This window comes from Coptis chinensis, unplaced genomic scaffold (genome assembly GCF_015680905.1).
Source record: "Coptis chinensis isolate HL-2020 unplaced genomic scaffold, ASM1568090v1 utg4543_pilon_pilon, whole genome shotgun sequence".
In the NCBI taxonomy this organism is placed as follows: Eukaryota; Viridiplantae; Streptophyta; class Magnoliopsida; order Ranunculales; family Ranunculaceae; genus Coptis; species Coptis chinensis.
The window spans coordinates 6,445-28,998 of record NW_028238154.1 but is presented as its reverse complement, the minus strand read 5'-3'; the positions used below and the strand labels follow the sequence as shown (position 1 = coordinate 28,998).

Below are 22,554 nucleotides of genomic sequence, written 5' to 3'. Positions count from 1 at the left end.
TCCCCCTGAAACTCTTATGATACTTCATGATCAGCTAGATAACTATATTATCAATGTGCTAGCCATGGATTTTCAGAATTAAATGGAGTCAGTGATCTTGTTAGGAAGATGGTAGAGATAAAGAAAAGTATCGTCTATCTGTTAGTGTTTTTGCTAATGACATTGCCATTTGCATGTTGCTATTGCCACTATGGAGAGAGCATTTTCTGCTATGCACATCATAAAAAACCGATTGCGCAACTGAATGGGAGATGGTTGGCTGAATGATTGTTTGGTTACATACATCGAAAAAGACATTTTTGATTGTGTTTATGATGAAGCAATCCTTCAACGCTTCCAAAAGATGGGTCGTTCAGCTTCAGGGCATCCTTCTACTCGCCGAGGGTAATTGTGAAAATTATTATGTTATTGGAGGTATGTGAATTGATATTTTTTGCATTTATATTATTACTAAATAAACAATCTATACTCATTCTTCTAATCTTGTCGATTTTTTTTTTTTTTTTTTTTTTTTTTTTTTTTAATGAAATATTTAGTAGTTATTATGTGGTGCCCTATTTGGATGAATTTCCTGGCTTCGCCACTATGTACAACATGAAATAAATGAAATTTATTATGTTAGTCCTAACATAAAATGTGAGTGTGCTGAGGGTCAAAAACAAAATTGAAAAGTCACGTGGGATTTTGATTTAACTGATAAAAACTTAAATGAGGATAATATCGTCTTTCAGCAGTGGTCAACCCGGTTTGTCCTTAAGCCATAATTATCTGCCGACCCAAACTAGAAGCTAAATTAATTCTCAATTATGTTCTATGGGCCTGTTATCTGAAAGACGTTTTCTCTTTGAAACTTGGGCTTTAACCGTAGAACTTCTTTAACAATCATCTTAGCTATTTTTTCATGTAAAAATGATGTCTTTATACACATATTCAGCTTCAAGATCTGTAATAGACAAAAACAAGTAGATAGCGATAAACTCACATTATTATAAACATAATTAGCCTAAGTAGACTACTACTAAGAGATTAAAACTACAATTGGTGTGGGTGCTGATTACCATCCTACCAAATAGGAAGGAAATAATACCTGCCCAAATTTATAGAATATGTGGGATACAATATAATATTGTATTTTCAGTTTAAGGAAAGATCTTATATTGTGTATTTTGGGTGGTAGGAAAGATCTCTTCCTACGACTAATTTATTTCTTAACACTCCCCCTCAAGCCGTGAATATACAAACTATGTATATTACAGTTTGGATTACGGAAATAAATATTGCTCAAAGAAATATCAATGCTGCTCCCTTTTTGCAAAGAACTACTTTAGATGAGATTTAAACCTGAATACTAAAACTCTTATGCAATTGTAACTATATATAACAACAATTTGATGGCCCGCTCTTGGCTGCTGCTCATTCCATTGTTGCTATGGTTGTCGAATTGCAAACTACAAACTATACAATTGACTTTATGTGCACTACTTGGTTGCTGCTACCAATGTCACTGCTGAATACTCTCGCAGTAAAGGCATGACTGCTACTTGAACACTTAAGAATGTCTTAAATTTGCTGTTGAGCCAATCTCGTTTTATTTCATATCTCCATATTCTCCCCCTCAAGTTGGAACACACAAACACAAAGGATTATGTATTTTGAACTTGACAATGAAGACCAGGGGCGGATCTATAGGTGGGCTGACCGGGGCTACAACCCCAAACTTCCCCCAAAAAAAAAATATTAGTATGAACAGTAGGCAATAGCGAAAACCGAAAACAAAAATGAAGTCCCAAGTCTCAACTGAGTACAAACAGTTAAATCGAAAAAACAAAAAAGTAAAACAAAATACAAAGTAGCCCATTGGCCCAGTCGCAGGTTTCTCAAAAGTCACGATCCCTCACATTCTAACAAAAAGTAAAACAGGAAAAAAAAAAAAAAAAAAAAAAAAAAAAAAAAAAAAAACTGAGAGGTCAAAACAAAAGCACTTTTTGCTCTACTGTTCACAAAAGAAAAATTCTCTATTATTGTCTTCTTCTGTAGTCAGCAGTTCCAATTCCGCGCTGCATCCATTTATCATTTTATTCCCTATTCATTAACTAAGGTAAATTGTTTTGCATTATGCCTATATTTTTTATTTCATTTTTGTTTTCCAATTTTCAAATACTAATGTGTTCTCTACTTTATTGCATTGTTAACTTGTAGTTTATGTTGGAATATTATATTGTCATTTAATTTTTGGTCTTATTTAATTAGTTGAATATTATTGTAGTTATTATTGTGATATATTTTTTTGTTTTTTAATATAGAGCAATCTATTGATTACGAAATTATTATGATTTATCTTAGGTAAGATTGTAAGAATGTCTAAACATCAAGCTCGTAAGAAAATTAAAACCATGTTTTCCTTCTTTAAACCCAAAGATGCCACCCCAAGAAATGATGTAACTTCTACATCTAGTCTTGATATTTCAAGACTTGATAGAGATGACCAACCTCCACAAGTTCAAGTTGTTGAAATTGAGCAAGTTGAACCTTCTCCTCAAGCCCAAAGAGTTAGTGTTGAAGAAGTTGACTCCACATCTTTATTTGAACGTGATCTGGGTAAACGTACTCCAATATATAATTACCCGGTTAATCAACAAGATGATGTTCGACGAGCTTTTCTTGGAAAGGGGTGTTGGTTACTTGAACTCAGTGAGAAAGAGTACCCATCCACCATATTTGGAAAGCAAACTCGCCGGTTCAACTCCTCTTGGTTCACACTCTTTCCTTGGCTAGAGTACTCACTCCATACGGATAGAGCTTATTGTTTTCCATGTTTTATATTTGAAACAAATCCGCCGAAGCGTCCTGCATTCATTGTTGAAGGTTTTAAATGTTGGAAGAAAATTAATAATGGAAAGAAGTGTTCCTTTTTGCAACATGAAGGAGGTCCATGCTCACCTCATAGGTTGGCGATGATAGCTTGTGAAAATTTCATGAATCCTTCTCGACATATGGATAATGTGTTAAATACATTATCTAAAGAAGAGGTTGTTAAGAACCGTTTGCTAGTCAAAGCTATTCTTCAGTGTATTCAATTTCTTGCACTACAAGGGATTTCTTTTAGAGGCCATGACGAGTCCAAAAAGTCGAAAAATGGTGGAAATTTCAAGGGAGTGTTGGGATTTGCAGCGATGTTGAGTGACAAGGTTGCAGAATTATTAAAAGATGCTCCGAGAAATGCCACATATACCTCACATTCAATTCAAAAGACACTTTTGCATATTTATGCCGATAAAGTGAGAGAGAGAATTCGTGAGGAAATTAGTGATGCAAAATTTTGTGTCCTTGTTGATGAAACACAAGATAATTCAAACAAGGAGCAAATGAATATTGTCCTAAGATTTGTTGATAGAGGTGGTTTTGTTAGAGAGTATTTTCTTGGTATTGTTGGTGTTAAAGACACTTGCGCTTTAACTTTGAAAGAAGCTATATGCAATATCCTTGCTCGCCATAATTTGCATATTATAAATATGAGAGGTCAAAGTTATGATGGTGCTAGCAATATGCGTGGTCAATGGAATGGATTACAGGCATTATTTCTGAAGGAGTGTCCATATGCATATTATGTGCATTGCCTTGCACATCTTCTACAACTTGCTTTAGTTGCGGCTTCTAAAGATGTTTCTGATATTTGGTTGTTTTTTTTTCCAAGTTGACTTCTATTGTTAATCTTCATGTTTGCCGCAAAAGGGAGTTGAAAGATACTCGGAAAAATGAAATTGATAAGTTTGGTAGCTAGTGGTGAACTTGTTCTTGGAAAAGGAGCTAATCAAGTTTCTACTTTGCAACGAAAGAGGAGATACTAGATGGAGTTCTCATTTTGCTTCGGGTTTGTAGCCCTGAAAAGAGATGTTTGATTCAATTTGTATAGTTCTTGAAAGTGTCATGAAGAACGGGTCAAGCAACTCTATGCCCGGGGAAGCTAAAGGTGATATTCTTGTAATGAAAAGTTTTGAGTTTGTCTTTTTTTTTTCATTTATTGCATAAGACTATGGGAATTACTAATGTCTTGTGTAAAGCCACGCAAGAAAAGTCCCAAGACATTTTAAATGTTATAAGCTTAATCTCTAGTAAAGCACTTCTTCAAGAATTAAGAAGATCTTCTTCGAGGGAAGCTTTCCTTAGTGATGTGATTTTGTTTTGAAAAAAACATGACATTGATATACGATATGGGTGCTTTCGACACATGGGGTACAAATCGTTCTTGCCGTGAGAAAGATTACATTCTGATTGAGCATCACTATCGCCGAAGTTATTTAATCTTTGTAATAGATTACCAGTTGGTGGAATTAAATAACAGATTTCCAGAAGAAATAATAGAGCTTCTTTATCTTAGTTCTGCTTTGGATCCGAAAGATGCTTTTAAGTCTTTCAGCATTGATGACATTTGCAAATTCGCAGAAAAGTTTTATTGTAGAGACTTTACGAAACAAGAGATACATCATTTGAGAAGTCAACTGCAACATTACAAACTTGATGTGCTCAAGCATCCTCTTTTTCAGAAGTTGTCTACCATCTCCGAATTATGTCAAAGACTAGTTGAAACAAGAAAGATCAAGATCTATTATTTGATTGATAGATTGATTCGTCTTGTCTTGACACTTCTTGTTTCCACGACAACTACAGAACGAGCATTCTCAGCTATGAAATTGCTCAAAACACGACTTCGTAATAAGATGGGGGATGAATTTCTTGCAAATTGCATGACTATTTATATTGAACGAAAATTTGCTAAAAAAGTTGATTTGGATGCAATAATAGATGTATTTGATAAGAATCCACGCAGGTCACTAGTGTGATGCTAATGTGCTATGTTATTCTTGCACATTTCTTTGTTATATTTGTCTAGGTCTATAGTGAAAATAGTATTTTATCCATTTTGGATAAGGTAATAAAAGATATAATTCTTTTGTTTATCAATGCTAGCTAATTATGAACTCAAATAGATATTTAGATAATTTTCTATATACATTGATTATTGGTTCATAAAAAAATCTTTAAAGGTTAACTCCATGGCAGCCCCCCTACTATCTAAAATCCTAGATCCGCCCCTGACGAAGACAAATAAATGGGGGATTGGAATGTGGGAGGGAGGGTTAGGAAAAGAAATTTTAATAGAAACTGATGGGAGTGAAAACATAGATCCGCCGAACTACCGAAATACTTGCTATGCATGGATACTGAGCCTCACTTGTGAGACTACATACTTGCTATGCATGAATACTCCTCACGAGCAACACAATACCTGGGAGAAACCAAGAGAAATTCCGACAAAGTTAAAACTCCCAATTGCCGATATTTTTTTTCGTGGCGATGTTAACATCTTTTGGGTTTCTCTAACAAATTTTCCCATTTCCATATTTACCGATATTTTAAATGCACCCAGTTACAGCCATATTTACCGATATTTTACACGCAAGTAGTAAGATTGTAAGAACGTTCATTTCAACAAACGCACCCTGAATCTGGTACTCGTTGTTGGCATTTTTTTTTCAGGGTACCACTACTACAAACCCAATACCACTACTACACGTCAACAACACCGCTCATCTCCCACTTGTGTCGATAGTGACCCCATTCATTTATTAGTAAACTTAGTAAGAGATCGTTGTAAATCAGCAACACTTGAGCATGACGAGGCATTGGGTTTGTTTAATGAGTTGATTCCTGTTAGGAGTCCTTGTCAAGACCAAACACTTTTCTACTGTTTTATCTATGTACAATGAGTCCAACCAAGTAGATCAATTGCTACTGTTCTATGCTGGGGAATATTCTGAAACGTGGCTTTCAACTCGATGCTGTTACTTTCAATACTTCTCAAGGGAATGTTCCTGAAACGCAATGCCGCACCAGCTTTGGAATTGTTCAACAAAATGGTGGCAAATCGATATCCATGCAATGTAGTCACTTATGGGGTTGTCATCAATTGGTTCTGCAAATCATTAAATACAGATACTGCCCTTCAAAGGAAAAGCTGAAGCCGGGCATCCATATGTACAGTATGATCATTGACTGTCTTTGCAAGGAAAACCGGGTGTATGATGCCTTCAATCTCTTTCAGGAAATGGTTGGTCGAGGAGTTGTCCCAGATGTTGTAAGTTATAGCTCTTTAATTCATGGACTATGCAGCATTCGTCAACTGAAAAGAGCGTTGAGCTTGTTTGATGATATGTCCAAAAGGAGCATCTCACCGAATGTAGTAACCTTCAACATTCTTGTCGATGCCCTTGGCAATGAGGGTAGGACCAGTGAAGCACTTCAGGTGTTAGAATTGATGCTTCAAAGAGGTATAACACCTAATGTCATCACATATAATTCTTTGATTTGTGGCCTATGCATCTCCAGTAATTGGAACAAGGCAAATGAATTGTTACATGATATGATCAGTCCAGGAATCTGGCCAAATGTGACAACATACAATATTTTGGTGGATATGTATTGCAAAGAAGGGAGGCTTAATGAGGCATATCAACTATTAGAGGAGATGATTCAAAGAAATGTGGCACCTGACACTATCACATACAACTCTTTGATGGATGGGTGTTGTTTGCAGGGTCGAATGGAAGAGGCTGCAAATGTTTTTGATTTAATGGTGAATGCTGGTCTGGAACCCGATATTGTTAGCCATAGCACATTGATTAATGGTTATTGCAAGGCTAAGAGAGTTCATGCGGCTATACTAGTCTTTAACGATATGACCTGCAAGGAAGTGAATCCTAACGTTGTTACATACAACACGCTTATCGGTGGCCTATGTAAGGTTGGGAGAGTTGTGGATGCGAAGAAGATTTTTGAGGACATGCAAACTCATGAGCAAAGTCCAGATATTGTCACATATAGCACTTTAATAGAAAGTTTGGGTGCTAATGGTGGTTTTTCTGAAGCAATGGAATTGATTCATTCGATGGAAAGAAATGGGTTAAGAGTTGATGTTGTGATTTATAGCAGTATTATTCACCACATGTGCAGAGAAGGAAATTTGTTGGAAGCAAAAGACCTATTTTACAACCTTTCTTCAAAAGAGGTGCTGCCCAACACCATAACATATAACACAATGATCAATGGATTTTGTAAGGAGGGAATGCTCAATGATGCTCAAAGTTTGTTCATTGAGATGGAAATGAGGGGTGTATCTCTAGATGACTATACATTCAATATCATGTTCAAGGATTTCTCAAGGAAAAAGATACTCAAATGGCACTAAACTTTCATGAAAAAATGATTGATAGGGGTTTCTCGATGACTGCAGAAACTATGTCTATGATATTGAATTTGCTTGTGACAGATGAACCGAATGATGAAGGTACATATATTCTTCGCAAGTTCTTGTTGAGAGACAAATAAAGGCGTTATATTTTTGTGTTGATTGATGGGTCACGTGCTAGAAACTTCTTAAGGAAATTTCGTTTTAAAGATACATTATACATACCATGTTGATGAGTTTGAAATCCATGTTAACCCACTAGACTTCAAGGATCATTCCGTTCCTTTGCTTTTGATCATGCCTCCAAGGACAGTGGATATCCACAAGTTATGAACTATACTGTCACCCTGTTATCTTCTTATAGCATCCACCAAAGACTTGAAGTTCTCCTCAGATCTATTCACTATCCATCTTTGAAGGTTCTTGCTATGGTGTATTCACAAAAGTATATACGCACAGCCGGCACAGGAAGCATGGGGGACTAGACACCTCAAGCTCACAAAAAGCATGGGCCTTGGCCTACAGCTTTTTTCTTGTACAAGTACTGTCCAGCCACTTTCTTGAATTTCTCGTAAGTTTTAAATTCTTCCAATCGATAGGTTCTTTTATTTTGTAATATCCATTATATCTTTCCTCACCAATTGCTTGGATGCGTTTGAAAGCCTCGAGGTGAATTTACTCTTGCAGAAAAATTCTTTCCAAGTTAATTCTTATTTATATTAAATTGGTTCCCTAGTGTACTTGTAATTCCAAAACTAATTAATTAGGATCTAGTTTACGATGCCTAATTTTCCTAAATTACATTGATACGGTGTGTCCATATCCGACACAGATAAGAATTGTCTGACACGGTGAAATATAAAAAAATGAGGTATATCACATACAATATATGTTTGTGTCGTGTCCGACACAGACACATGGGTACGTATCCAACCCAGATTTTTATTATTATACTGCGTGTCCGTGTAACATAGTACTCTTCTGCATAGGTGTTAAAGAAAGAATTGACAAATCTTATCTTTGTTTGTAGGATACAATTAGATCGTACACAAAGTGAGTTCTTTGCTAAACGATGGTGTTGCTCCAAATGACCGCACTTTCTTTTCAACGATTCATACCATGGTGATGATTTTTGAAGTCCATGTTTAAAGAGTTGTGACCACTTTGTTGATCATGCCTCCAAGGACAGCTGATTTTCTCAGGTTTTGAACTCTATATGATTGTCGCCCTGTTTCCTTCTTAAAAGCATCCACCAAAGACCGGAATCTCCTTGAATTTCTCCACTCTCCTGTGAAGTTTCATGTCTGTGTGGTATGCGCATAAAAAGTCGAATGGATGGATTTATCTTCCCTAGGACACATTTGTGGAGAACTGGAATTGTTGAACTGGAAACTTATGCTTCTCAGAGGTATAATACTAACTGCTCCTTGTACGATCTAGATATCTGCTCCTTAAACATTCAATATTATAGTTAAGGGATTTTTCATGGAAAAGGATATTCATAAGGCAGTGCAATTTGTTACTGAAATGAGTAAGAAGTGTCAATGAGTGCAGGGATTACATCTATGGTTCTAAATTATGTTTTGGGCTTTTGGCAGATGAACAAAATGATGCAAGAACAAGTATACTTCGGAAGTTCTTGTTGATTGACGAATAAAGGCTTTGTTATGCGTGTTGAGTGATGGCTCATTAGTTAGAAACTTTTTAACGAAATTTCTTTTTGAAGATTCCTACCATGATCATGAGTTTGAAATCCAGGCTAGCCTACTAGACTTTGTGGATCACTCTGCCCTTTAGCTTCCATAAATTGAACATGCCTCGAGGGACAGCTGATATTGTTGGGATTTTCGTTAAGTTTGTGATTGCTTTGTTTTTTTTTTAATCTTTTCGAAGAAACTGATTATAAAGACTTTTGATGTGTGTTTCTTGAATAGGTCGGTTCCTTAAGGCATGAAACTCACTTTATTAGATTAAGTAATTCTGGTAAAGGTGAGTGTCTTCCATGTTGATATGTTAGACTTGGGATTTCTGTTACATATGCAGTATGCAATAACACTGCTGGACCTCTTATTTTTCAGAACTTCTTTTGGTATTACTTAGCTTCAATCAGCAGTTATCTTTTGATCATTGGATTTGTTATGCTTTATTTTTTTCGATTATGTAATTTTTAGAATTAAGCTTGCTTTGATACCGTACTTTACAGAATTTTGCATTTGCATGAATCCTTTTGTATACTGCTCTTGTTTATTATATATTTTTTTCCCAGAAATATATATATACACAGTTACACACACAGTTGCATCAGCACGGTTGCCTATTTCTAGAATCAGCCTATGCCTTTGATTAGCCCAGTTAAAGATATGGGTCATGAATGTGATTACTCCTTGAAGTGGAAGTAGATGTCCACAAGGATGAATACAGGGTCGGAGGGGTCAGTCACCCCCCAAACTTTCGAAACCTGTTTCATCTGCTAGTGGTCCTATTACCTCGACAGAACATCCGCAGCTGGTTTCTGGAGCATTTCCACGTGTTGCAATATGTGCATCATCCCCTCCAAGAGTATCTCCAAGTGCATCGCCTCCTTTAATCTCTTCACTAAAAATAAGTGAGCTTCACAAAGCTTCCTAGGCCTCCTGTCAGTTCAGCATCAACCAGACCTTTTGGTCACTCTTCCCCATTAGGACCCCAGAAGTCAGGAGTTTACTGTTAAATTGCCTTCCACAACATCAAATAGAGCATCTCCGTTCCCCATACCTCGTTTGACTGTTCCACGTAGTTTTTCCATACCTTCAAGTAGTCAGAGAGCAAAAGGGTTACATGTTGCTTTTCCCATCATATCCCCTCTGCATCAGCATCAGTGCGTGGGGAGGTATAAATCCGAATGTATCAAAAAAATGAAAAATTAGATCCCGCTGTAAGAAAACTTGGAAAAATTATATAAGCGATAGTCAATATTTGGGGACCTAGTCATAAGTTCAAAATCCTGAAAGAATCACAAACAGATTATTTGCGAGTTATTATTCCAATCAGATCCAAATGAAAAACTCGGTCAAGTAAAGTTTCTCGACTTACTATTTGGATTGATCATGTAACCATGTCAGCATAACAGGTTACCATGTCGAAGCACATGATCAGACCAGAACTCGAAAGAAAACCCTTTGTTTGAATTCTCTAACAATAGTCCTATTACACACAAAAGGAAACAAAGAAATGGCGAAGTCTTTTCAGGCTGTTCTTCCCCTCATTGCTGCAATCTTCGTCTCCTTCCTTGGGTTTGCCTATGGTGAAGAAACTTTGTATGTACAAGGAAAGGTGTATTGTGATACATGCCGTGCCTCCTTCGTGACCAATGTATCTGAGCCAGTTTCCGGTATTAATAATTCAATCAATTAGGTTGTGTTTTTCAGTTCAAAATAGAGAAATGTGTTCTGGGAGCAAGCTTTAGAAAGTTGCATTGTGATGTTCTCCTAGATGACAAGGCCTTTGCTTTGAGAATTCAAAAGGCAACGTGTTTTAGGAGAGGCGTTACAATGCAATATTTAAAAGATATGCCTAATTCTGTTATTTAATTAAGCAAGAAATGCGGCTCACACCCCCTGATGATCAGGGAGCGACTCTAGAGGACAAATCGGTTGAAAGAGGAACTTTAGAGGACACATTATTTTTGTAATCACTCACAAGGACCGGGTGGATGAAAGTTCAAATTTACCCTTGACGCGAAATAAGAATGGCTCGGGTAGATGAAAGGTCAAGTATACCCCTGAAGAAAACAAATAAATGACCCGACCCAACTAAAACAACCCGGTTATGAACATTGATTGTTCATACCCTATCCATATGATTGTTCAACTAATATATGAACAATAGCTATGAATATTGATTGTTCATACCCCCAATTATGAACATCAGCTATGAACAATGAGTGTTCATACCTATTTGAGCTATGAACAAACATTGTTCATACCTATCCATGTATGAACATTGATCCAGTTATGAACATTGATTGTTCATACCCACAATATATATGAACATTAATTGTTCATACCTATCCATGCTGAATATCAGCTATGAACATTGATTGTGGCTATGCAAACATGAACCCAAAACAAATATGAACAATAACTGTTCATACCCCAAATTATGAACATTAGCTATGAACAATAAGTATGAACAAAACAGATATGAACAATAAATGTTCACACCCAAAACAGATATAAACATTGATTGTTCATACCTTCTTTATGTATCCAAAAAAACATGAACCAAAAACAGATATGAACATTAATTGTTCATACCCAAAACATATATGAACAATAAATGTTCATACCCAAAACATATATGAACATTGATTGTTCATACCTTCTTTAGGTATGAACATCCGTGTTTATACCCAAAAAAACATGAACCCAAAACAGATATGAACAATGATTGTTCATACTCAAAACATATATGAACATTGATTGTTCATACCCAAAACAAACATAAACAATAAATGTTCATACCCAAAACATATATGAACATTGATTGTTCATATATGTTTTTTTAAAAAACATGAACCCAAAACAGATATATATATATATATATATATGAACATTGATTGTTCATACCCAAAATATATATGAACATTGATTGTTCATACCCAAAACAGATATGAAAAATACGTGTTTATACCAACAAAAACACATGAACCCAAAGCAGATATGAATAATAAATGTTTATACCAAAAACAGATATGAACAATATGTGTTCATACTTAATGTAGGTATGAACAATACGTGTTCAACAATAAAAAATGAACAATCATTGTTTGATTAACATTAAAATTTTAGAGGATCTTGGTGGAATCGAACCACCATCACCTTTGGATATCTCCAAAGTGCTCGCCCATTTGAGCTAAAGATCCACCAGGGTTTAATTATAAAAAAAAAAAAATAGATAAAATGATAATGGTGTGATACTTCATATTCAATGTTTTTGATTTGTTGGATAATGGTTGCCATCTTTGTTCAACTTTTTTAAAATAACTGAAGCTTCGCATAACTTCGTCTATTTCTCGACTTTGGTTTTAGGTTTTTTTTTTCTCATAATTTCGTTTGATTAAAATAGGGAAGGGGTTTTGGGTTTTCTCTCTCATAATTTCGTTGATTAAAATAGGGAAGGGATTCGATTTGTAGTTTGATGAGGTGCGCCATGAATAAAAAAGTCAGGTCAGTTGGAGAAGAAAGGGGTTTTGGGTTTTCTCACTCGTAATTTTGTTTATTAACAGGAAAGGGTAAACGTGGTATTTAAGAAATATAAAATAAACCGGGCCAACTTATTTTGTCCTTGAGGGTTATTAAAATCAAGAAATTGGGTTCGTGAGTTATTTCATTGATGAAAATGGTTTTGTGAGTCATTATCACAAAACACTGTCCTCTATAGTTGTTTTGAATTGAAATTGGGCCTTCAGCCCAATTTCTTGTGCCTTCATAACCTGTTATGCTAAACCTCTCTCATGGAGTCCCAACCCACTTAACCCCCTATTTTTAAACTCCCCTTAAATAAACTCCTTGTTTTTCTGAAACTAATGAATCTCGGTCTATTTTTTATTTCCAAACAAAATTTATTTCCTTTTTCACCCTTTATCTTTTCAGCAGACCACTCGTTCGTTGTTGGGTTTATTCTCAATATTTTTTACCGGCAACAAGGGCGAAGAACACACCGATTTCAACCTTAAATTTTTCTATGCTCTTGTCAATTTGTTGCATTAAAAGCGAGTTGAGTTTCTAAGTCATGAGAATAACGAACCACATATTTGATTGCTTTTAAAAGATGTGGGTCAACTTCTGGTGATATTGAATTCGTTGCCTTCTCAATTAGTGTTAACACTTTCCCTCATCCTTCTCTTTCTCTCTCCCCCATCATTCAAATCTCAACTGCATGGTTAGTTCTTGAATGAGTTGAGGGAGATGTTGGGTGAAAGGGTAAGTGTCCCTAGGTTGTTTATTAAAGGGAGGTACATAGGAGGTGTGGATGAGGCGATTGAGCTGAATGAATTAGGTAGACTCAATAAACTACTCAATGCGGTTGGCAGGAGTACGAAACCTAGGAGTGGTGTCTGTGACGGCTGTGGAGGATCTAGGTTTGTTCCATGTTTGGAATGTGGATGAAGTTGTAAGGTGTTGATCGTGGATAAGAAGGAACGATGTGCTTAGTGCAACGAAAATGGGCTAGTACAATGCCTTATTTGTCATTGATGGTTGAGTTTTGACATGTTCTTGAGTAAGAAACAAACTAAATTGTAATATTTAGTTGAGTAATATCTCGGTAATATTTTGTTTTCAATGATGATTGATGTATCACAAATTCACAATGCCAAATTCATAAGGTATACATTATGTTGATAATCGGGTTGTAAATCGCTATATAAAGAAAATGAACAGTTTTACTAGCTAGTTTGTTGAAATATTTATAATTCCTATGTTGTAACTTCTAAATCGTTGTAAACTTTGAGTGTCAACATACTAATACTTGTGGAACTGAATATATGAAATATGCTAGTGTGTGACCAGACAAGAAATGGAAGCACAACACAGGTGCTGTAAGAGGTAGGAAGAAGAACAAGCGCCTTTGCTATGACCACCACAATCCAAGAGTGGGCTCCACTCCTACGACATGCTCTGCACCGATTCATTGATTCAACGATTCAATTTATTGAATATTTATCTTTTATCTTTTTTCTTCTTATGTTGGATGTCGATGAACTTTCATTTTTTTTTTTGTTTGGATTTTACATTTTGATGTTATATAGACACATTTGTAAAACTATATTTATAGTCACTAAATTTTCATAGACGTTTTTTTTTGACATTTGAGTTATGGTAGGTGACGCGGGTTATGGAGATATGAATTGACATATGCAAATATGAATTTACATATGTGAATACAAATTTACATATGTAAATATGAAATTTCATAGACGTTTTTTTTTGACATCTAACAGGTGACACAGGTTATGTAAATATGAATATAGATATGAAAATATTAATTGTAAACATACATTTTCATATGTAAATATGAATTTACATATACACATTGATTTTCACATACATTTTTTCTGTCATCTAACTGGTGACATAGGCTATGAAATATGAATTTACATATGCAAATATGAATTCTAATAAACTGTTTTCTGACATAGCTATGAAAATTTGACAAACTAACAAACTCATCAGGCTCATTTCTTGCATTACATTTAGAATTCAAAGATAGTATCCAAAAGTTACATCCGGAATTCAAAGACAAACTGACATTACATGAAAGATCAAAGATTTACGTCCATAATTAAAACAAAATTAGTATCCCAAAGTTATCCACCAATAAAACGCAACACATCATTTCATGATGATCTTCTTTCTTTGGTATGTTGTTACCTACGCCGATGGAGCTAATGGCACCAACTTATTTCCAATCTTGAACTTATGTTTCTCCTTGCACCAACTGCCTAACAACTTTATTATGATGCGGTTTGGTTTTTCTAACTTTTTTTTATCCACTTTTTCTTCAACAAAAACCATAAAAAGGTTGCCCAAAGGAGTTTATTTCATCTTGGCAATATGAACATCTCTAATTCTTCCTTTGAACTCTTGGAAAAGTGCTAGCATAGGCAAAGCAGAAGAACGTAACACCTTGGTAGAGCTAGTAGGTTTTACCTCCTGTTGCAATAAGGGGTTGTAATAAATAAGTCGATCTGTTAAACTGACATTTCAAAATTTACTTTCACATATGAAAATACAAATTTACACAACAAATAAAGCTATGCAACTAAACTTTTACATATGAAAATAGAAACCAAAATAGTACTGATGAAAGCATAAATATGCAAATATGAATTTTGATAGCATTCTTGTTCGCTATGTTAATACCAATTTACATTGCATATGCGGATAACAATTATTACCAGATTTGTGACTTCCCGTGACTTTACTCCTGATGCCTCACTACCAACCATTATCTTTCTTTCTTTTTTAGAATTCGAACATTGCTTCCTTTAAGCTTGTTTCTCTCCTTCAATCATTTCATCAACGTTGTTGAGCGAAGCTTGAAGAATAGTTTTAGGTTTTTTCTTCAATTTTTGGGGTTTTGTTAATTTTGAGTTTTAGATCCGAAACCCGGGTTGGAATGATTGTTAATTTTGAGTTTTAGATTTGAAAGAGTAAAAAGTATAGTTATGTTGGGTTTTGTGTTCGAGTCTGAGAGTAAAGAGAGAAAGAGTTGGGATAATTTTTCAGGGGTATTTTTGTCAGTTTATTTTGTTTTAGAAAAGAGGGGTGTTTTTGGAGAAAGAGGGCCCTGACCACCCGATTTGAGAGGTATGATGATACAGGAGATCCGGCGGACCATATCCACCACTTCCGGCAACAAATGCCGTTGTGGCAAGAGCCTAGGTATGATGGGCTGCGATGCATGATGTTCCCAGCGAGCTTGAAGGGGGGGAGCTTCGGACTGGTATTATAGACTGTCGTCCAAAAGTATAAACAACTTTCAAGAGTTGGAGCAAGCATTCGTGGACCACTTCATACACCAGAAGAAGCGGGTAGTAGATATCGCGACTCTGTTTAATGTAAGATAGAGGACCGCGGAATCAGTAAGGGAATTCTTGTGTAGATTCAAGGCGGAGATGCTGAAGGTGGAGAACTTGGATGAAAGAACTGCAGTGATTGCATTTGAGAGGGGATTGCGACTTGGGACCAGGGTACATGAGTCCGTGGCCAAAAATGAGATTGCAACGTTACAAGAGTTGTACCCAAGGGTTGAGAAATATATCAGATATGAGGACACTCTGCAGAAAGAGACGAAGAGGCCAGGCAAAGCGATGTTGTCACTGGAGAGGAGCGAAGACCGCGGAAGATCCGAGGCATCGAACAAGGGAAGCGGTGGGAATCGGGGGCATTATTCGCGGCCGGAGAGGGAGAGAAGCGAGAGCAGAAGAGAGTACAGAGAAAGGAAACTGTATCGGGACGCAGATCAAACACCAGTGAATTGGCCGTTGAGTGAAATCTTGCCGCTGATCCGGAATGTGGCAGGATATAAAGGTCTGCGGAACAAACCAGATGAGATACCAGGAAAGCCGTTTTGTGCATACCACCAAGTACAAAACCATGAGACGAATGAATGCTATGCGCTCAAGTGGCTGGTGCAGTGAATGATTGGGAAGGGCTTGCTGAAGGAGTTTACAGCAGGGAAAGGTAAAGAGGGGCAAGAGCCACACCAAGGGAGGATAATAGGGACTATCAACGTCATCTTCAGCGGGGAGATTTTGAGTCATAATGCTCACCATGATAGGATAAGGCGGACTGCAAGCATACAACAAGTTAATGAAACATCGGGATAGTCGCGACCCGCTCCACGATCAACAACCGAGCGGGGAAGCATTGTGTTTACGGACGCAGTTTTGAAGGCGGTTGACTCCCCGCATGAAGACGTGTTGGTGATCACCGTGGCAATGGGTAATTACATGGTGAAAAAAGTGTTGGTTGATCTGTGGTAAGCTTGATGGACTTATTGTTAGGGGGACAATGGAAGAGATGAAGATTGACAGGAAACAATTGAGGCCATCACAGACAAATTTGTATGGGTTCAACGGGAGCATGACTGAGCCCTTGGGAGAACTCTTGCTCCCCGTAACAACTGGTCCGGTGACAGTGTTCTCGCGGTTCAAAGTGGGGGACGCCGGGTCACAATATCATGCCATTCTGGGAAGGCGGTGGATTCACGAGATGAAGGCAGTGCCGTCCACCTACTACCAGGTGATCCGATTCCCTACTCCAGCAGGAATGTATGAGGTTCACGGTGATCAGGTGATGGCGAGGAACAGTCATCATGGGACAGTGAAGAGGATGATCCGCGGTGATGAAGGAGAGGCATCGAGCTCAAGGAAGAGGCAGGCATAGCAATTACAGTGTGCCCCTACGGAGGGGGAAAGGGAGTCAGCGGCGAGACCAAAGACTCTGGATGAGATCGAAATAGTAAATGTGGGGATGAGAGAGGAAGTGAAGTTTACATCAATAGGGTCTAGTTTGCCGGAAGAGTGGAAAAACAAGCTGATAGGGTTTCTATATGAAAATAACGATGTATTCGCATGGACAATCGAAGACATTACCGGGCTAGACCCAAATTTTGTATGCCACCGCTTACACATGAAAGAGGACGCAAAACCGGTGAGGCAGAAGATGAGAGGTGTTAGGCCGAGGTATGCAGAAGGAATTCGCGAGGAGGTTGCAAGGTTGAAGGTAGCTGGGATAATACGGGAAGTTGAGTTCGCGGAGTGGTTATCGAACATTGTCGCGGTACCGAAAAAAGAATGGTAAGGTCTGCATGCGCGCCGACTTCACAAATGTCAATGCAGTGTGCCCTAAAGACAGTTATCCTATGCCTCGGGTGGACGAGCTAGTGGATAGGATGGCGGGGTTCAAGATATTCTCTTTCATGGACGCGTCCATGGGGTACAATTAGGTCGCAATGTATGAACCCGATCAGGAGAAAACAGCTTTCATAGTGGAGGGCGGTACCTATTGTTATACAAGAATGTCGTTCGGGTTGAAGAACGCCGGGGCCACTTTTCAGAGGCTAGGGGAAAAAATGTTCGAGGGCAAGGTTCAGAAAGGAATTGAAATATACATAGATGACATGGTGGAAAAGAGTATGTCGGAGGAAGAGCGCATAGAGGGATTGAGGGAGACTTTTAGCATCCCTCGCGGACGACAACCTAAAGCTCAACCTGCAGAAATGCACCTTTGGGGTGACCACCGGGAAATTCTTGGGGTACATAGTGACACATCGAGGAATAGAAGCCAACCCGGAGCAAATACGAGCACTGGTGGAGATGTCTTCACCCCAGAATGTCAAGTAAGTGCAGCGGTTGGCTGGAAGAGTTGTGACATTGAACAGATTCATTTCAAACTCCTCAGACAAATGTAGGCCGTTGTATAGGCTGCTGAGGAAGATGCCGAATTTCATTTGGACGGCTGAGTGCGAGGAGGCCTTCCAAGAACTGAAGGGGTATTTGGGCAAGGCACCCTTGCTGTCGCGACCAGAGCCAGGAGAGAAATTATACTTGTACTTAGGGGTTACTGAGTACGCGATCAGCTCAGTCCTTGTCCGTGTGGTTGACAAAGTGGAAAAGCCAGTGTACTTCCAGAGTAAAACCTTGTTGAATGCAAAAACAACGTACAATAAGGTGGAGAAGTACGCTTTGGCGTTGATATTCTCGGCATTGAACCTAAAACCTTACTTTGAGGCGCATTCGGTGGTGGTAGTGACCAATCTGCCCCTAAGGCAAGCACTGAAAGCAGAGAAATCGGGAAGGATCCTAAAATGGGCCGTAATGCTGAGCGCTTATGAAGTGCAGTACCAAATAAGGACTGCGAAAAAGGCACAGGCTGTGGCTGAGTTCTTGGCGGAGTTCCCAGCAGAGGACCCTATGTGGGGGGAGGAGATGGTTATGGAACCTGAATACGAAAGCGAGCCAGATTTGCTAGATCCATGGGATAAGAGGAATGGCTGGAGAGTGTTCGCGGACGGGTCGTCCACTGATACATGCAGTGGAGTGGGCATCGTGGTGGTCAGGCCGGATAATGATATGATCGAGTTGTCTATGAAATTGGGGTTCGCGGCAACCAACAATGAATCAGAATATGAAGCAGTGTTAGCAGGGTTAGGGATGGCAGAAGATCTGGGGGTGAGCGAGTTGACGGTGTACTCTGACTCAAATTTGGTGGTGTGTCAGGCGAATGGGGGTTTCGCGGCTAGGTGTGACCGAACGGTGAGGTACCTAGAGATAGTGCACGAGAGAGCGGCAAAATTTAAAAGGATCAGGTTCATACATCTGGGTCACGGAGAGAACAGATGCAGATCACGCAAGGCGTACGCCACTCTGCGATACCCAGGTCAGAAGAAAGAACTATAAGAGTGAGGAGGCTAGAGAAACCAAGTATTGAGAAGGGGCGGGGAACCGCAAACGGAGGATACCGGAGGGTGGATGAATCCCATCAAACACTTTCTATCGGGGGGGAGGTCAATGATCCCAAAGAAAGAGAAGATGGGGAGCAGACTTCTCAGAGATACACTTTGATAGAGGGGGTGATGTACAGAAAGAATTTCGACGGACCGCTGTTGAGATGTTTGGGGCCGGCCGGGGAGCAAGAGGTTTTGGCAGAGTTGCATGCCGGGGACTGTGGAAGTCACTCACCGGGAAGGACGGCAATTTCATCGATTGCTCACACAAGGATATTTCTGGCCTCACATGAAAATGGATGCGGTAGAGTTCGCGAAGAAGTGCGACAAATGTCAGAAGTTGTCCCAGTTAATATTTGCTCTGGCGGAGCCATTACATAATGTGTCTAGTCTGTGGCCGTTTGCTATGTGGGCTATGGACATAGTGGGTCCGTTGCCTATGGTCAATGGGAAAAGAAGGTTCATGCTCGGCCGCTGACGGATTATTTTACCAAATGGATAGAGGCAGTGGCACTGCAGCAGATCAAGGAGGAGCAGGTGATTAAGTTTTAATGGGAGAACATCATATGCCGGTTCGGGTTGCCACACTCCATCATAGCAGATAACAAAACATAGTTCACGGGATCAAAGGTGAAAGAATTCTTGCAGGCGTACCATGTGAAAGCAGGGGTTTCTCTGCCCCTTACAACCCCGAAGGGAATGGACAGGCTGAATCGTCTAACAAGACCATAATGAACAATCTCAAGAGAAAGCTAGAGGATAGAAAGGGGGCATGGACCGATGAGTTGAGCAAGGTGCTTTGGGCATATCGCGACCACACCAAGGGACTTCAAACCAAGGAGACCCCGTTCTCATTGGCATAAGGCATAGAAGTGTGATTTCATCGAGAGATGGTGGCGCCCACTACCCGCACCATGGTGGTCGTGGAGAAGGGTTTGAACTGGGGCATACTAGCTAGGGACTTGAACTTGGCAGGAGGAGGAGGGACAATGCGCCAAGATCGACTAGAGGAATATCACCGACGCTACAAAGACAAGACAACAAGTTTATCAAGCCGCGGAAATTCCAAATGGGTGATTTGATGCTTGAAGGTTGACCCCAAAGACTAAGAAAGTAAATAACGGAAAGTGGGGCCTAATTGGGAGGGACCCTACATGGTGGTGGAAGTCGGAGGGCTGGCGCACGATAAACCGCAAACCATGGAAGGGAAGTTCGATAGACAGCCGTGGAATGTAAGAATATTGAAAAGTTTTATGTCCGAATGTACTACCAAATTCCGGTAAATGACTTACTTATGCTCGCTTGCACATATATAATACAACGACACTTTTGGGTAATGAATATGACAAACTAACAAAGACCAGTCCAGCTTGAGGGGAGGCGGTGCCCAAGCGGGCTCACGGGCCGTGAGAAACAACGGGGAGAGGAGCCCCTTCGGACATCACGTCCGAATCAAATTCGGAGGCAAGGCGCCCCTATATGCTCACCGGCCTCAGAGAAATAGTGGGGGGGAAGCCTTTCGCGGACATTACATCCGAATCAAACTTAGGGGCATGGTGATGCCCCTACGCACTCACCGCACTCGAGAAACAAATGGGGAGCCCTTCGCGGACATCACGTCCGAATCAAACTAAGGGGCATGGTGACACCCCTGCAGACTCACCAGACTCAGAGAAACAGGGGGGGGGGGGAGGAGCCCTTCGCGGACATCACGTCCGAATCAAACTTAGGGGCAAGGTGATGCCCCTACAGGCTCACCGGCATCAGAGAAATAGCGGTGGGAGGAGCCCTTCGCGGACGTCACATCAGAATCAAACTTAGGGGCAAAACGGTGATAAGTGCTCAAAAAGTACAATTTAACCCTCGATTATGCCTCTTGTTTAGCCATCTTGATGGACTAATAGTGTTTGTAAGTTATGTTTTAAGATTCTACAGGTGAGAAGGAGAGTTTTGTAGAATATTAGAGAAAAAGGGATAAAATGGAGCAATTCGGAGCATTAAGGATCACATGGGAAGCCCGTGGACAATCATTGAGAAGGCCAAGGAATTGAAGCTATTAAAGATGCGACTTGGACCTATTTTAAAGCTTATTTGGAAGCCCAAGGCCAAAGGATTCGTTGCTTGGACCAAATCCCGCAAAAGAGGATAAAAGGATAGAGCAGAAGAGACAAAATAGGCTTACGCCACCGGGACGATGGATCGAAAGCATCCGACGCATTGATCAAGTCCGGGACGATGAATAGTGCGGCCCAGATGCATGAATTGACACTGTAGCCAATTCCTTCTCAGTTTTGGAGACGAAGTTGGACTCTGAAAGAAGTCTATTTGTATTAGGAAACAAATGACAGTTTGGAATGTTTCTAGAGCTCATTGTAACCCCTATAAATAGAGGACCTAAGTGCCTCATGTAAATTGCCAATTCACTTATAATCTTGTCTCCAGAGCTTGAGGCAGAGAGAGAGATTAATAATAAAAGATCGGTTTTAACTAGCTGAGTCTTAATAAATTAGTCTTTCTAGTCTTATGTTCTTCGACTCTTCTTCTTGGATTCTTCGTGGTTATTCCTTCTTTATGGAAGGCTAATCTTCTCCTTCAAAGGAGGAGATGGCCAGCTTAAGGTTTAATGATTCTTCCGGTTCATGGTGTTCTTCAATCAGGTTAGTTCTTTATGTTTTTAGTTATTAGTTCCATTGCCCTTTTGAGGAGGATGGAAGTATAGAATAGGGTTTATGTTTTGCAATATTAATATCATGCTAGTGTTCTTTACTTTTCTTCTAGTAGTATAGTTCTTTAGAGTTAGGGAAGTATTCTTTGTGTTGCCTTAGAAGGGTAGCTCGGGGAGTGGCTGCCAAGGGAAGTATTCTTTGTGTTTGCCTTAAGTGGTGATTCATTGAATGGTCGCCCTATTAGGAAGTACTCCTTGATATTGCTCTTGGTAATACATTGAATGGCTGCCCGAGCTTACATAAAAGGAAAGAAGATATTAATAGCATAAACATATGAACAACCTTAAGTAGAGTTAATTGTTAATGATGTGTCGCCCAAGAGGCATCGACACTTGCTTGATTATTTAATCAGGGTCTACTTGTGAGAACAACCATGAAGCGAAGGTCATGAATAAAAGTATTGGTGGATTCTAATCTCTTGAATTCCCCTCTTATAAATTCAATAGTTTAGTTAATTTAGTTTAGTTTAGCATTAGAATCTAAATCTCTACAATATTAGTTTTAATCCCTCAAACCCCTTTCCAAGTCCGGCCCTTCATATAAACATACACTTAAAAGTGGAACGATACCCTACTCATCCTTTTACTT

The 22,554-nt window shown here is 39.1% G+C and overlaps 4 protein-coding genes and 1 long non-coding RNA gene across 5 annotated transcripts; all 5 read left to right on the top strand.

Moving 5' to 3' along the window:
• Window positions 1–2,357: 2,357 nt before the first annotated feature.
• LOC147473135 (uncharacterized) lies at window positions 2,358–3,698 on the top strand. Its single transcript, XM_086587785.1, has one exon. It carries the CDS (start codon window positions 2,358–2,360, stop codon window positions 3,696–3,698), a length of 1,341 nt encoding a protein of 446 aa, XP_086443911.1.
• A 513-nt stretch (window positions 3,699–4,211) lies between these two features.
• LOC147473134 (uncharacterized) lies at window positions 4,212–4,841 on the top strand. The gene has a single exon (XM_086587784.1). It carries the CDS (start codon window positions 4,212–4,214, stop codon window positions 4,839–4,841), a length of 630 nt encoding a protein of 209 aa, XP_086443910.1.
• A 666-nt stretch (window positions 4,842–5,507) lies between these two features.
• LOC147473133 (uncharacterized) lies at window positions 5,508–7,685 on the top strand. Its single transcript, XM_086587782.1, has one exon. The coding sequence runs from the start codon at window positions 5,801–5,803 to the stop codon at window positions 7,244–7,246; it is 1,446 nt and encodes a 481-aa protein (XP_086443908.1). The 5' UTR covers window positions 5,508–5,800; the 3' UTR covers window positions 7,247–7,685.
• Window positions 7,686–8,567: 882 nt separating this feature from the next.
• Window positions 8,568–9,326, top strand: LOC147473132 (uncharacterized). Its single transcript, XR_015210571.1, has 2 exons — window positions 8,568–8,654; window positions 8,845–9,326. It is a non-coding gene; the product is annotated as an uncharacterized LOC147473132 (long non-coding RNA).
• Window positions 9,327–18,230: 8,904 nt separating this feature from the next.
• LOC147473131 (uncharacterized) lies at window positions 18,231–19,193 on the top strand. Its single transcript, XM_086587780.1, has one exon. It carries the CDS (start codon window positions 18,231–18,233, stop codon window positions 19,191–19,193), a length of 963 nt encoding a protein of 320 aa, XP_086443906.1.
• The last annotated feature ends 3,361 nt before the right edge of the window (window positions 19,194–22,554 follow it).

Excerpts from the sequence above, each read along its gene's own strand:
- LOC147473135 (XM_086587785.1), top strand. The coding sequence starts at position 2,358 with ATGTCTAAACATCAAGCTCGTAAGAAAATTAAAACCATGTTTTCCTTC.
- LOC147473131 (XM_086587780.1), top strand. The coding sequence starts at position 18,231 with ATGCCGAATTTCATTTGGACGGCTGAGTGCGAGGAGGCCTTCCAAGAA.
- LOC147473134 (XM_086587784.1), top strand. The coding sequence starts at position 4,212 with ATGGGTGCTTTCGACACATGGGGTACAAATCGTTCTTGCCGTGAGAAA.
- LOC147473133 (XM_086587782.1), top strand. The coding sequence starts at position 5,801 with ATGCTGGGGAATATTCTGAAACGTGGCTTTCAACTCGATGCTGTTACT.